Source organism: Homarus americanus, unplaced genomic scaffold (genome assembly GCF_018991925.1).
Source record: "Homarus americanus isolate GMGI-L3 unplaced genomic scaffold, GMGI_Hamer_2.0 scaffold22250, whole genome shotgun sequence".
Lineage (NCBI taxonomy): Eukaryota > Metazoa > Arthropoda > Malacostraca > Decapoda > Nephropidae > Homarus > Homarus americanus.
In genome coordinates, this window is record NW_024741189.1 from 11,788,524 (window position 1) to 11,804,148 (window position 15,625).

At 38.5% G+C, this 15,625-nt stretch overlaps 1 protein-coding gene across 1 annotated transcript; it reads left to right on the plus strand.

Moving 5' to 3' along the window:
• Positions 1–525: 525 nt before the first annotated feature.
• On the plus strand, positions 526–9,396 carry LOC121875617 (GMP reductase 2-like; the record flags this gene model as incomplete). Its single annotated transcript, XM_042380204.1, is given in 4 exon segments — positions 526–624; positions 1,283–1,471; positions 3,242–3,444; positions 5,730–9,396. Coding segments are annotated over 4 exon segments (696 nt in total), but the record flags the coding sequence as incomplete, so codon positions are not given.
• Between the last annotated feature and the right edge of the window lie 6,229 nt (positions 9,397–15,625).

A 15,625-nucleotide genomic window follows, 5' to 3' on the forward strand; every position in this document is an offset into this window, starting at 1 on the left:
CTAATTCCTCGCCACTTATGGTTTTTCGAGGTCATTTTCTTGGTGCTTGTGTATTATTCTGGATGTACTTAAATAGTTAGGCACATTAAATTTTAGTTCAGAGAGAAAACGTATTTTTGGTCAAAAATCCTTTAAGGCTATAGACTTACAATTTTCGTCATTTCGGCCAAAAAATGGATTTTGTTCAAAATTTCAGTATAGGTAAATGGGAGTTTTTGGAGGGTGGTCTGTCCCTAACCCCCTGAATTTGTTGTGTTTTTTATGGGATTAATTGCTTCGATAACCAACGACTTTTTCCGGTCCCTATATGCGTCAGTTATCGGGATATGCCTGTATTAGTATTACATAATTTTATAATCTTGTATAAAAACATATCGATACTGTATACGCATAGTAAAAAGTCCTCCAGTAGATCATACAAGTCTTTAATTGTGATTTAATACATTTTTAACATGAATGCCTGTTGTAGTTCATATTATAATTTCTACATACAGTATTAGAATTGACAACAGAATCTCTTTACAGATCAAATTCATCTGCCTAGATGTTGCCAATGGTTACTCGGAGGTGTTTGTCGAGTATGTCAGGAAAGTTCGCAAGCACTACCCTGATCACACTATTCTTGTAAGTTATCTCTTTCTGGGTGTTAAACAATATCATTAACCTTATTGATACAATAATAACAAACCTTTTTTCCAAGGCTCTTACAGACAACAAATGCTGCCAAAACAAAGAAACTTGCAAACTACAGTACAGTACAGTACTGTATATATGCCCTTTTATAACCATGCTAGACAGACCATCAGCAGAGCAAAAATGAGTTTTCTTTCAGTCCAAAATACAAACCATTCTTTCCAAACTTACCACTGGTGAATCATTTTGGTCCATTAGCAGATTCCTTGTACAACAACTTCTCTAATCAATCCACCCTGATCTTACAAACCTGTGTCATAACCCAAGATATACTATTACATAGTTTATTGCATTCTCCTTTATGTTCATTGTGAAACAAAGGAATCCTTCAGAGGGTTTATGATCAATCTAAGTAAAAGTGTTACATCCTGAAAAGGAAATTCATATTCTTAAGTGTAAAATACATCAAAGGGATTGAGTCTTTGCCCAACTGGGTGGTAACAAAAGCTGATCAATTCATTGTAGAGCAATATTGGTTTACCAATTTAATTATTAATAGCAAATTGTTGTATCCAGGTTCTGTACTGTAACAGTACTGTTATTCTGTAGTTTAATTCTTTCCTCCAGGTTTAGTTTTTATTTTCTCCAGGCTGGAAATGTGGTAACAGGAGAGATGGTTGAAGAACTAATTCTCTCTGGTGCTGATATCATTAAAGTGGGCATTGGACCAGGATCAGTCTGTACCACCAGAAAGAAGGCTGGGGTTGGATATCCTCAGCTCTCAGCTGTATTAGAATGTGCTGATGCTGCGCATGGCCTTGATGGACACATCATATCTGTAAGAGATGCCTCTTATTACCAGTTGTTTATGTTCCACTTTAGTTTCCATTTTTCTGTTCCACTTTAGTTTCCATTTCACTGTAGTTTATTATAGGTCATGCACACCTAACCAAACTATACTGGATCAAGATGTACTGTAAATGGAGCACTTAATTTTTATATAAAGTACAGGTATATTTTAAATGAGCAAAATATACATTAAATTGACTGGCCTTGTAAACAGCATTGCCTAGGTACAGTATATGATAAGTTGTGTACTCTCACGGTCTATGTACATTATACACCGTATGCCATACCCTTGTTAATTCCACAAAAAAAGGGGCTCTAGATCACTCAATTTACCGAAAATTCCGAATTAGTCGAGTTTGGAATACTGTACTTTCAAATTATTCAACAATTTCAATTTTTTTTTTAGATAAATTTATCGTTCGTTTTCTGTTCAGGTTGTTCACATTGCTCCTTACTATTCCAACCAACACACATACTCAATTACCGTGACTTGGCTTCCCCCATAAAATAGTCTATCTGAAATTACAGGGAGTATGTATTCCGCAAGCAAATATTTTTAATGGCATTCTTTCAATGCTTATTAAGTACAGTACTTGTAAATTGTGGGTTCCGAGGTGACTTGGTGTTTTTTGTAATATTTAATCCTTCAAATTCCAATTGTGAGAGAGCAGTATACAGTGATATCCCCGTTAGCTGGAACAATTCGTGCAGAGCACTTCCGGGAATGAGAAATTTCCGGGTAACGAGACGACTCTCTCAGAGCCGGAAAAAAAATCCCTCATTCCCGGAATTTTCCGTGTAATGGAAGAATGTTCCTGGAAGTTCCAGAAATTGCGCATTACATCATCTTTCGAACCTGGAAAAATATCCCTCATTCCCGGAATTTTCTGAGTTCAGGAAATTTTTTTTGCAATTTCCTGAAATGCCACATTTGAATATTTCAATGATTTTTCTACAATTTTTACAGCAGTAATGCTCTAGAAATGGTTGTGAAATGTGGCACAGTGTGTGTCTACTATGCTGGATGCGTACTCACGGGATGCAGCTGGAGTGATGAGTCAGCCACTCCACACACTTTCACTTCATATGTCTTAGCTTATAGTTTTTTTTGTTATACAGTATTTTATAGTTTTATATTATATTATCTTTATTTTATAACCCACATTACAGTATTGTAATGTTTTTCCACAACTTTTATAGCATTACTATTGACTTCTAGTAGTTGTGGAACATATCCTAATATTGTATTCCCCATAAGATTAAGTATTCACTATACTGTATACAGATTTCCATTATGCTGTGTTGTCACAGAACACAACCATAACATAAAGCGAGGGTCTGGTGGTATACTTATTAAGCCGAAACCCGGATTACTGCATAATGATCGTACAGTGTATACCTGCCCTGTCTGTATTAAGGCATAGTATACTACTATATATACATTCCAGTCCAATAGCAAACCTATATGACAATTTAACGAATAAGTATTATTATTTAGTAAATTGTTGAAGTACTATACCTGATTGCAAGAAATTATATAAGTTATGAAAAAAAATTTATATAATAGTACCAGTGCTGTATTTTTTAATTCTCGTCTCTATCCCACTGCATGGTAGGTTATTCAAGAATAAAATAAAATTATATAAGGTGTATAATAATATGTACAGTATTGTACCTGTATAAGAATAAGAATATTTTTCTTCCCCCTCTCAAACAATCTTTTTTTCTCATATGCCCTAACTGTTAGTGTATTCCACAGGATGGTGGGTGCACTTGTCCTGGAGACATTGCTAAGGCTTTTGGAGCTGGAGCAGATTTTGTTATGATGGGGGGAATGTTAGCTGGCCACGATCAGTCTGGAGGAGAAATAATAGAACGTAATGGAAAGAAGATGAAGCAGTTTTATGGCATGTCCAGCGCCACAGCAATGCAGAAGTATTCTGGTGGCGTAGCCGAATATCGGTAAGAATACCTATACTCCTATATAGTATTTATCAGATATTCCCCTTTGCCATCTCTGTTACTGGCCTTGAATCTCATGATATCCTTTACTTTTACTTTTTTTACTTTTATCCTCTTCGCCACTGATCGTTGTTGGATCGGTCACTTTTCCTTTATATTTTCACCTGCGCCCGATCGTCGTCTGTCACGACTGTTGGCAATACTGCATGCACGCCTGAATGTGAACCGCCCAGTGTTGGTCGTTTTTGAAAGAGCTCACATGTGCCACAACACTTTTGGTGATTGTTCAGGTTTACAACCTCTCAAAAAGTTGCCTCACGGTTTCGGCTTGTTTCACTAGTGACTTGGGCGGCGCAGTCGTAAGGACACTAACTGAGTAGTGCCTGGTGATAACCTCCTGGTCCTGCGCTGAGTAAGCTAGGCGTTCAGGCGCAGAGGGTAGCTGAGATGCTGGGACCAGCTGGTGGCCTCTTGAACATTTTCAACAACTGACAGTCCTAGCATATCTGGGACCAGTGGGTGACAGTACTCGTGGGGAAGACTCACCCTGAAGATCGCGGCCGAGATATCTGAACGCCTCTATAAGACCCAATTTGCCTGATTTCTCTTCTCACAATGGCCGAGCTTCAGCCTTGTCTACACACCTAGGTCCTTCTCACCATCTCAACTAGTATTTTCTTCATCCTGGGCATTGGCGCCTTCGTGTAGAGTGCATCTCTACACTATACTCAGCAGCATTCACATTCTGAGCCACAGAGGTCTTCTGGCCTTCAAGTCCGTTCTACAAAAATTGCGCAAATATGGGAGTGTACAACGTCAGGATATCATTTGAAAACAAACAACAGCGGGCAATACACTACCCGCGTCTGTTACAGGTACAGATGACGATTTGTGCATTAATCACATTGTTGGCGGTCATGTAGAGTCTTCTATCGCAGGACATTTATTCGATCTTCAGTTTGATTTTCAGCCTCGTGGGTACCTGTGGCCTTGGCAAAATCTAGGTAATATTGTCGATATTACCACGTCTAGAATATGGGTCCAAAATCCAATACCTTGAGCAATGTGTATAAGAGCCTGCATAAAACGTGTTGGCAATCTACAAGGTTGTTTCGGTAGATGTTCATCGCTGCATCTCTGATAATACTCTCAAGTACTTACATATTATGCTGGTCAGGCTCACGGTCATAGTTGTTCGTGGAGTGCCTATCGCCTCTTGAAGATAGGACTCACATAACCACTTTCCATTCACTGGGACCATTTGTTCATCCAGGCATTTACAAACAGAATCTTCAGGGCCTGCAAGCTGTTGCACAGCCCTTAGCACTCTAGGATGCACATGTCAGGTCCAGACTCTTATGGACCTTAGCGACAGTTTATTTATACCTCTTCTGAACACAATGTGGGTCAGTGCTGTGTCGAACTGTCGTCTCAAACGCAGAAGGTTAGTTGCATCCTCTGAACACTGAGGAAAGAAGCTGTTCATGCCTCAGCTTTATCCTGGTAGAATCTCGAATACCATCTTCAGCCTCAGGTCTGATACTACTGAATTTCGACTTTGATAGCGAAAGCTTTGGTTTGATTGACTCGCGCAACCAGCCTTTAACCTTTTCAGCCCTCCTACACTCTATCTTGCTGGTTTCTGGCTCTTGCATACATCCTCTGTCTTGATCGTTGACCCGCCTTGAATTCTGGGTTTTTCTAATTTTCGCATGGTTCATGTGTACCGTATTCTAAAGCATGGGTTTGGTCTTGGGTATATTTATCGATCAAATGGGTCATTTTATAGTTATGATATTCAGTAGTGTCTGCGTTTGTACCTAATGTGGCAGTTGATACCTCATCTCTTCTATCCCATTGTATTTTGTAATATTTGATTGTGGCTTATCTTGAACGTAACAGTTAATCTGAATGACACACTGTATGGTGACTGGTGAGAAGGTGTTGTTGGACCATACCCTCCTCGTTTGTTATGATATCCTTTAATAAGATTTACATACAAATTTTGTGACTTTAAACAATGGAGATACAGTGATATCTCTATTAGCCAGAACAATTGGTGCAGACCACTTCCGGGAATGAGAGATTTCCAGGTAATGAGACAACTCTCTCAAAGCCGGAAAAAATCCCTCATCCCCAAAACTTTCCGGCTTTGGGAACGATTTTCCGAGAAAATTTCAATTCCGGCTATCGGAGAGTTCCGGGTTTGAGGGATTCCGGCTAACGGAGATATTATTGTACATTATTAGTGTATAAAAATATAATTTGGCAATTTTGTCCCACAGAGCGAGTGAAGGGAAGTCTGTCGAAATCCCATACAAGGGAGATGTAAACTCCACCATCTTGGATATCTTGGGTGGCTTACGTTCTGCATGTACATATACTGGTGCTGGGAAACTTAAGGAACTGCCAAAACGTACCACTTTCATCCGTGTTACTCAGCAAACCAACGAGATCTTCATGGGGCTTCAAGCACAGAAAGAATCATGATTGCTCAAAAGGAAATGATTATACTGTACTTTGAAAAGAATTTAAAGTACAGTATAGTCTCAATTACCTTACAATTACTTTTTTATTATTAGTAGTATTTATTTTTCAAAATTGTTGCCATCTTTTAGTTTAATTTAAAGTACTGTACAATATGTATTTTTTATATGAAATGCTTCAGTTTGAGTTACCAAATTTATAATACATTTAGGAATAATAGGATTAGGGTGTAGTAAATTTAAGCCAATCAGATTTGTTAAAAGACATTTACAGTATATTATTAGCTTACTTGTCAAAGCACAAACTGAAGAATTTTAAGTTGTTGTTTCAAGTTTTGCCAACCCCCACAGAGCAATGAACAACCTGATCATTTTCAGGCATTTTATATTTCTGCACACCTCACTTACCCACTTCTCTTAAAAACCCTATTACAAAATATGCTGCAGTTGCCTATGTAAGTTCTGCCACAGAGGTGTATGGAAAGAGCTAACCTAATTTCTGAGGTTATAATTTTTTAATTGATTGACACTACAGCAGCTGTAAGGGGTTTGCTGCTTATGTCAAACTTCACATTATCATGGCCTTCATCTTTTTTCCTCTCTGATGCTTTTACTATTTTTCCATTCTTTTGGCTTTCATTAATATTCTCCGTTGAACTTGTCACATATGTATGCCTGTTTAAGAAACCCTCACTTGGCACATTATCATGATAATAACAGTAAGACACATGAAGTTAGAGATTTTAGCAGAAAATAATTTGGTATAGATTTAACTTTAGCTTTATTGGTCACTTCTCTCTTACACAGTGTTGGCAAGTACTGGGTATGTACCATTTTGCAAGAATTAGTCTGCAACAATATGGGGATCACAGCTGTTTACAAACACATTCAGTAACCAATTCACTTTTGCTCTGAGGTGGTTGACAAGATTTGATATTTCAATTTTTTTTCCTTCAGTACTGTATAGTTTTCTAATCATACATCACTGGTAGGTCTTGGGAGATCTAAAGGGTCCTGATGTTTAAAGTAAACCACTCCAGCGCTTTTTGTAGAAATACAGGGTTTTCCTTAATTATCTTTCTTATTTCAAAGTAAATAAAAGAATAACCATCAGACATAAAAGCATACAGTTTGTACCATCATGTAGCCCAACTCAGAGGTGTTTTATGATGTCAGTAGACCTTCACCTGTGCACCATATTTGGCTCTCAGAACATCTTAACTGATTTCAGTCCATATTCATCACAACTTCTCTTCGGTCCCACTGGTGATGGTGCTAATTCTCCTGGTTTGTAGTTCCGTTTTTTCGGGCGTGTAATACACGACGTCTTAGACATAACCCCCAGATGAAAACGTCTAAAGGACTGATGTCAATCAAATATCAAGTGGCAGTATGGACCAGGATAAAAAACCCTATCATCATTGTGACACAGAACATGTTGTGGCAAATGGGGATTAAAATCAAATATCAGACATTCTGAAAGCTACTAATGATGCACATGTGAAAGATGACCGACTGTCAAGAAACATTATTTTAATTGGGACACATGATTGTGCAAACTACCTGTTAGTATGTGTTTGTTATTATTTGCATTTGAAATAGGAAACAGTTTAGGAACACCCTGTATGTTGATACAAGTACAGTATTATTAACTCTAGTTTTGTCATTATAGAAAGATAGCTATCAATTTATTATAACTTAATAATAATCATACTTTCTCTTGCCAAGCTCCTTGCTGTGAAAAAAAAAAGCTTCCTCTTGTTGAGCTGGAAATTACTAAATCCCTCACCACTGATCATCAATGCACCAAGAAGCAACCCAATGGTATTAATGTAACATTCTTGGTGGAGTTCTCATTGCCCAAAAAATATTTATCTTGTTTTTTTCATTTATCTAAACTTGGTTATATCTATATGTTCATAAAACCTAAAGCCAGTATATTCTAGAAATCAGATTATTGAACCAGAAAATTTACATATGGAAAATCCAGTTACAGGTTAGGAGATTTTACAGCATCCCCCTCATATAAACATACTGTAGTGTACATGCAAAAATTTTATTACTTATTTACATAGACTAAAATTGGTTTGATTGATAGCACAAAATGTCTGTTTCTTGACCATCGCTTTCATTACAGAGAATGAAACATTGCCTTGGCCAACAGATATACATTTTGGATTACTGTACAGTATGTATCAGTTGAACCTTTTGTTAGTCTGTCTGAGTATGAGATGTGCAAATATCTCATTTTATACAGTGTACTGTACAATGAAATCTTGCTTCTTGTTGTAACAATGACAAACTCTGTCATTACATGAAAAAGTTTGGTGAAGGTTAATGAAATAATATTAATTAATAAATCCTTTTATTTCTCGAAAAAATTCAAACATTAAACAAAATCGTACATAAATCATTCAGGAGGACCAGGTACAGCCTCTTCCACTTCCAACTGATACAATCAGCATTGTCAATGCACCCTCTCTGTGTGGTGTGAACCCTGAGAGTGTCGAGTCTTGAATCCGAAGTATTCTCAAGCAAGGGAGAGAGGGAGGACTGGTGGCGGTGTAATACAGGGATTGAGGAGGTTTAGAGTGTAAGGGGGCTAGAGGGGTGGGTAGAGTTGAGCAGTTATCTGTGCAGTTATAACGTAAAATGTATTGAACAAGGATATAAATACCTAGGACAAAACACCAAGTATGTACAGTACGAGTAGAATGTGTTACTGCACATTAGGGTGGGTTTCCCAGCTTGTGATACAGGTCTGAAACCATTTGTACATATTTACTGTCCAGAATTTACAAGGTCATTGGCCACTGATAAAAACAACAATCCCCCCCCACCCTCTCAGAAGTTGCACACATAAATGCATTGGTCATGCAGTATTCCTCCATGTCCTTCTCTACCGGTACTTCTGCTGAAACCTAAGCAACTGTCAACCTCTGGTTTAAACCAAATGATTTAAACTAATATTTTTTTAATCTGTCTTTTTTCTTTGTTTTATTAAACCCTCACAGGTGGTTTTAATGAATTATATTTGATTTGGAAAAGGCATATGATAGGGTGAACAGAAAAGCATTGTGGGAGGCATTACAGGTGTATGGGGTGGGAGGAAGGCTATTAAAATGCAGTAAAAGCATTATATGAAAACAGCAGGGCAATAATAAGAGTAAATGGGAAAGGAAGTGAAACATTTGAAATAAATGCATGAGTATGCCCCTGTGGTTATTCAATATAGACATGGATGTGAACTAAATGTATTATACACTGGTGAAAGTGATGATAATAAGTTTTCTTACAGGGCTACACACATCTCAAATCCTGATTATAATAAGGAAGCCAAGTTGCTACTGTTCAGTGTACTGTAACTGGTGACTGCTTCTGTTTATGGATGGGCTCTGAGCCTAATGTGTACTGACTGTATTGTACTTACCGGTAATTGAATTCATTAAATCTTTCAAACGTAAAAGTTGAATAATTTTTCCATGCATCAAGATGAACTTAAACTTGGTTTTTGGCTTTAAACATGTAGGATGAGTCTGGGTGACTGATCAAAGCTTGTTTTTTTTCAAATTTGGTCTTTGTACAGTGATTTTTGATGGAAACGAGTACAAATGATGGTTATATCATTTGGAATATAATGTTCATTATATATATATATATATATATATATATATATATATATATATATATATATATATATATATATATATATATATATATATATATATATATATATATATATATATATATATATATATATATATACCTGTAATGTAAGAAATAAGAATTTCAACACAAAGTGACACACCATTACTTTTAATCAAATTAGTTCTATATCATGTACATCTTATATATGGGAATAATGAAAGAAATACAATTAACTTGAAGCATAATCAATTTTGCAAGCACATGAAGTACAGCAAACTGTGAATTTCAAAATAAATTCTTCCTACTTTTTTCATGGAAAATTTGTCAATGATACTGTTTGTGTCAAGGGATTGTAGGCGGCCAGATTCAATGCATAATAATGAAAGTGAGTTTAATCTGGTTTGTCCCACGGTAGACCTCAGGTGATTTTTCACCCTAGATAGAGTAGGGAAAGACCTCTGTCCTTCACAATTTGTAATGGGGATGGTAAGGAAAATTCTTATCAAGATACTAATGTTTGGAAAGGCAATTGTCAAAATACCATCTTTGGACCTCAGCAAAGTGGAGATGTTTGTCACTGACTTGTCAGATTCAGAAGACAAAATGTCTTTAAATGGCAAATATTGGCAAATACCACTCGATGAGAAATCACGAGAAATCACGGCAGTTAGCACGCCTCTAGGCCACTTTGAGTTTCTACAAATACCATTTGGTCTCAGAAATGCCCCACTAACATTTCAAAGAATGATCAACACCCTGTTTGCCGGACTAATTGGTAACACAGTCTGCGCTTATTTGGATGATCTAATAGTAGTCAGTAAGGACGTCGATTCCCATCTGATTAAACTGCGTGAAATTTTGGCCAAACTTTCCACAGCAGGCCTCAAAATAAAACTCGAAGTGCGAGTTTTTAAAATCCAGAATCCATTTCCTTGGTCATGTTCAAAATCTCAGTATAGATACTCCTGAACATGCTGATTAAGGACCTGTTGACCAAAATTTGATATCTGCATTATTACTTATTCAAATGACTTGCAAATGTAATTACAATTTTCTAAAAGCCATTTGAACAGGTAATAATCCAGATATAAAATTTTGGTCAACAAGTCCTTAATCAGCATGTTCAGGAGCACCTATACTGAGATTTTGAACAAAATCTATTTTTGGGCCCAAAATCATGTAAGGCATAAGTCTTACATACATACATACATACATGAGGGTTATCGGCCTGGTCAGTGGCGGCTCGTGAAAAATAAAATGGAGGGACTGCAAGCCTCACACAACAGTAGGATACACAAATTTGACCTACCTCAGGTATGAGTTGTAGTTGATGTCCACGAATTCCCAGGGCATGGTAGTAGTGTTGGTGGTAGAAGGTGGTGATGGACCAGTATTAATTGAAAATAAAGTCGGCGTGTCTGCTCTGCAATGTTCACTTTACCCAGCAACGATAAATTAATCATGTTATTCATATGTTTGGCTGACTGCTCATGTTTCACTATTTTCTGTGGCAAATGCCTCAAGTCAGTCACACCACTTTTCGTCCATGCCGAGTCCCCACCAAACAATAAGCGTGGAAAGCAGAATAAAGTATTTGCCTCGTCACAACCACAGAGCCATAAACACTCATGTTAAACTGGCGTGTATATTCTTTGTTCCTGCTTGTACTGTTCTGTTGAATGGATAAAACTGGTGTAGGTCTTCCTCTTGCTTTGATTTCAGTCTTTTCATTTAATGTCAGCTGGGAAAAGTTGATGTTTTGCAAATACTTCACTCGATTTTCCATCGTCAAAGGGTAATTAAAGAAAGCACGATTTAACCACCACGCTGCATACGAGACTAGCGGCAATTAATAACAGACATGAATCGTACAGCATTGACAGCAACTGTGAAAGTAACTAAATTTTGGTCTGATTTTAATGAAAATTCACTTAGCAACGTATTGAAAATAATTAAATAACATAAAATGATATATTGTTGGTAGTGTATTCAGCTGTCTCTAAAGGAATCATCATGCAGTGAGTGTCTGGGGGACTGCAGCTCTGATATACGAGACCCCGCAGTAATGGGATCACACAGCAAAACCAACATTTCCAATATAATTATTTTCACCTTATATGCAAATACCTAGCGCTGGGCCAATTTGGACCAAATCCAATCTAATTTCAAATGTTTATTCCTTGATATCCTCCCTGATACCCCAGGGTGTTCCTGCGCCAAATATCACCAGAAGCACCAAGGTGCCAAGTATGTACAGCGGCAAACAAGGCTTGCAAAAGTATTCCCATTTTGCGAAGGAAGGAAGGATATTCCTTGTCACATAATCAATAAAGAGGTACTAAATATCTGGCCAGTATGGGGAGGACCCACGTGCTTCCGGCCAGGAGGGTCAATGCGGTCCAGCAGGCGCCACGGAAGTGCCGTGTATATCCTTAGGAGGTAGTGGATAAGGGTGCTGCTGTCGGGTCTTCTGCATAATGCAGTAATAAGAGCGTTGCCCAGTAGATGCGGGATACCAATCTCCCAAGCACGGGATCAGCTTCGAATGTGGGATGAAATGAAACCTAACTCACCCCCCAGTAAATCAAAACTAAGTGTTCAGAAGTTGATGATGGAATTGTCTTATAATAACTGTGAATCTATCCAGCAGTATCAATCATCATCATTATTCATCATCCCCATTATCATCATCACACCATTATTTATCATCATTCATCATCATCGTCATCACATATACGCCATCATTATCGGCCTCTATTCATTATTTATCATCGTCGTCATCAAGCATATACGCCATCATTATCGTCATCATTCATCATCCCTCATCATCATCATCCCTCATCACACACACCACATTACCACCCCCCGCCCCTCTCCCCCGCCCGCCTTCACTCAAACAGCAGTGTCAGTTGCGGCCAAAATTAGTGGTTATTATTTCGGTTCGTTTACGCCAATTTGTATCTTCATAAAAATAAATATGACGTACATACCAAATGGCTAAATTTTGTTTGCAGGCGCCAGCACCCTGGGATTATTCACATGACATTACGTAATTTATTCAATGTATTCACCGAAGTGCAGAACCTCTACCTATGGGAATATGTCAACCTGTCGTTTGTATCGCTTGTTCTGATTGGCCGTCACCGCCAGCGAAGCGCTGAATCTGTATCGAGAGTTCTGATTGGCTGGTCATCACAAACGAAGCTGAATCAGAGTCGCAAAATCCCTCAGCCGCATTTCAAACCATCTGTGATTTTTGTTAATCGTTGCAATAAACAACGTTTCCAATACTTCAAGTAGCTAAACTTCAATTTTTCTGTTAGTGAGCATTTACATGGCCATCCGGTCCCTTACCAGCTACAAAGTGAGCGTCGGTTAGATAGAAGCTCTGATCGCGTCTGGAAGTGTGGAAGTCGAGCTCTCAGTTGTCACTTTGGAAGGTATCAGTACTTTTACGGTGTCAAACCAGCAAAACAAATAGCCACGCCAGCCATCCGGATTAAGTGTTTGCCGTACTAAGGTCTGCAAGTGACGCCAGACATCATGCGCTTCAACACCACAAGGTATGTTCGCACTGCATGATGGCCTAGTGTGTGGAGATGCGGATGAACTTTTGGTAATCAGGACAGCCAGTGACGAGGAGGGGAGAGCCGGGCCAGTGCGATTAGTGGATGTGACGAAGTTAACGCCGCCAAAATGCCTTCTAAATTAATACATCCAGTTGTCAAGGATTATGTAAATATTGCCAGATTTCATCATGTGTGTTGGTGTTGAAAAATATAAGGTGCTGTTCTGCATATAGCTCTTACAACTTAGCTTCCTTCTCCAATTCAATACGTCAATCTGATAGCCCATTAATTGTATAGAAATGTTGATAGACTGGGACTTAATTATAGTGAATGATCTTGATTGTTTCCACTGGGGTAGAAATCCATTTCAACGTGATTTAGTTGTAGAAATGGGTATTAGGTACTGTAAACAAGGCGACCACCACGCTGATTAACTCCACCTTCTACCGTGACTATACTATCCGGTTTAGCATTTATACGAGCCCTTAACAATGCAGTTTTAGAGGATTAAGTGAAATAATAGATTACCACCTAATCAAAACGTTGAGATCAAACCTTATAAGCGTTGTTCCCAGTCGGCGTAATAGAGATAGTCTCTAACCAGTATACAAGGCCTTCAGCCCTATTGGTGTATTCCATAAGTGTTCTATGGGTCTATGATTGTCGGGAACAAAATGTGCACTTTAGGCTAAAACGTATGTGTAACAATATAAGCAACTAACCACTCCAGCGCCTCAAACCTTAGCTCATATTAGCCACCACGTAAAGATTAGGCACCCAATCAGATTTTACTTGTTATGCCACACAAGTGCTACTTTTGTGGTGGGGGTGTTGCAGTTTAGTCTTCGTGCGATATAGCATGTATACGCCATATCTTGGTGATTTTACATAATTTTATCTTGTTTAAACCAAACACGATTTATGAGCGCTTTAAATCCCAGCAAGAGGCAAAAGCTACCTTGTTCACCTGATGTCGTAAATATTGTAGCCAGGAAACACCGACCCATCTTAGTGCCACCAGTTGGTCACTGTGGAGGAATGCGGCAGGGAAGTGGTGGTGGCGGGGAAGTGTTTATAGTGGTGGTGGCGAGGAAGTGTCTGTGGTGGTGGTGGGGAAGTGCCCGTGCAGGTGCGCGGTGTGGGAAGTGACCGTGGCAGGGGAAGTGGTGGCTCCAGTGTAGCGGTTTGTGGTGGTGGGTAAGTGTTTGTGGTGGTGGGGAAGTGGTGGTGCGGAAGTGGTGGGGAAGTTTCTGTGGTGGTGGTAGGTAACTCACTTTCCAACCTCCAATCACCAGTGTAAAGGTGATATTTTCGACAAGTAGACTAATATACTTTTGTGCTATAAATTATTACATAGTCAAGTGAAGTATAATGGTCAAATAAATAGTTTACTTTCCATTATCACCGTATTTACTGTGGTGGGAAAAATATTTGTGACCTTCGCAAGATATTCACTGATATTTAGGGAAATGAAGAATAGAAATTAAAAATATCACCATCAGAAAAGAGGATGTTAAGAAGATAAATAAATTAAAGAAGACAAAATCCCTAGGGCCGGAAGAAATTTTCCCTCAAGTTTTGAAAGAGTGTAAGGAACAGATTTGCGGACCCCTCGTAAATTTATTTACTAAATCATTAGACACGGGAGTTGTGCCAGACTTGTGGAAACAGGCAAATGTAGTACCCATATTCAAAAAGGGTGACAGAACATCAGCGTCAAATTACCGGCCGATTAGTTTGACGTCAGTAGTGGGGAAATTTCTTGAATCAATTATAGCAAATAACATCCGATCGCATTTAGAGAAAAACAAATTAATCTACGATTCTCAACAAGGGTTTACAAAGGGAAAATCTTGTCTAAAAATCAGCTGACGTTTTTTTAGGAAAGTCTTCGAGGTAGTAGATTATGACGAAAATTACGATGTTATTTACTTAGATTTTAGCAAAGCGTTTGACAGAGTACCGCATCAGAGGCTTCTGAGAAAAGTTAAGGCTCATGGTATCGAGGGGAAAGTTTTAAATTGGATAAAATCATGGCTTACCGATAGAACACAGAGGGTCAGCGTAGATGGTGTTTAATCTGAGTGGGGCTGTGTAACCAGTGGGGTTACCCAGGGGTCAGTCCTGGGCCCGCTCTCGTTTATAATCTACATAAACGATCTAGATACTGGGATCAGCAGTGACATACTGTAAGTAAGTTTGCGGATGACACCAAAATAGGGCGGCAGATTAATTCAGGGAAGGATGCAAATGCACTACCGGAGGCTTTAAATAAACTGCAGGAGTGGTCAGTAAAATTGCAAATGAAATTCAACACCAGCAAGTGCAGCGTACTTAATATTGGAAGAACAAATACTGTCAATATATACAGCCTTAACAACATCAACCTAGAGAAGTCGACTTGTGAAACAGACTTGGGGGTACTTGTAAGCCCGGACCTATGGCCTAGAAAACAGTACGTTAATGTTCGAAATAAGG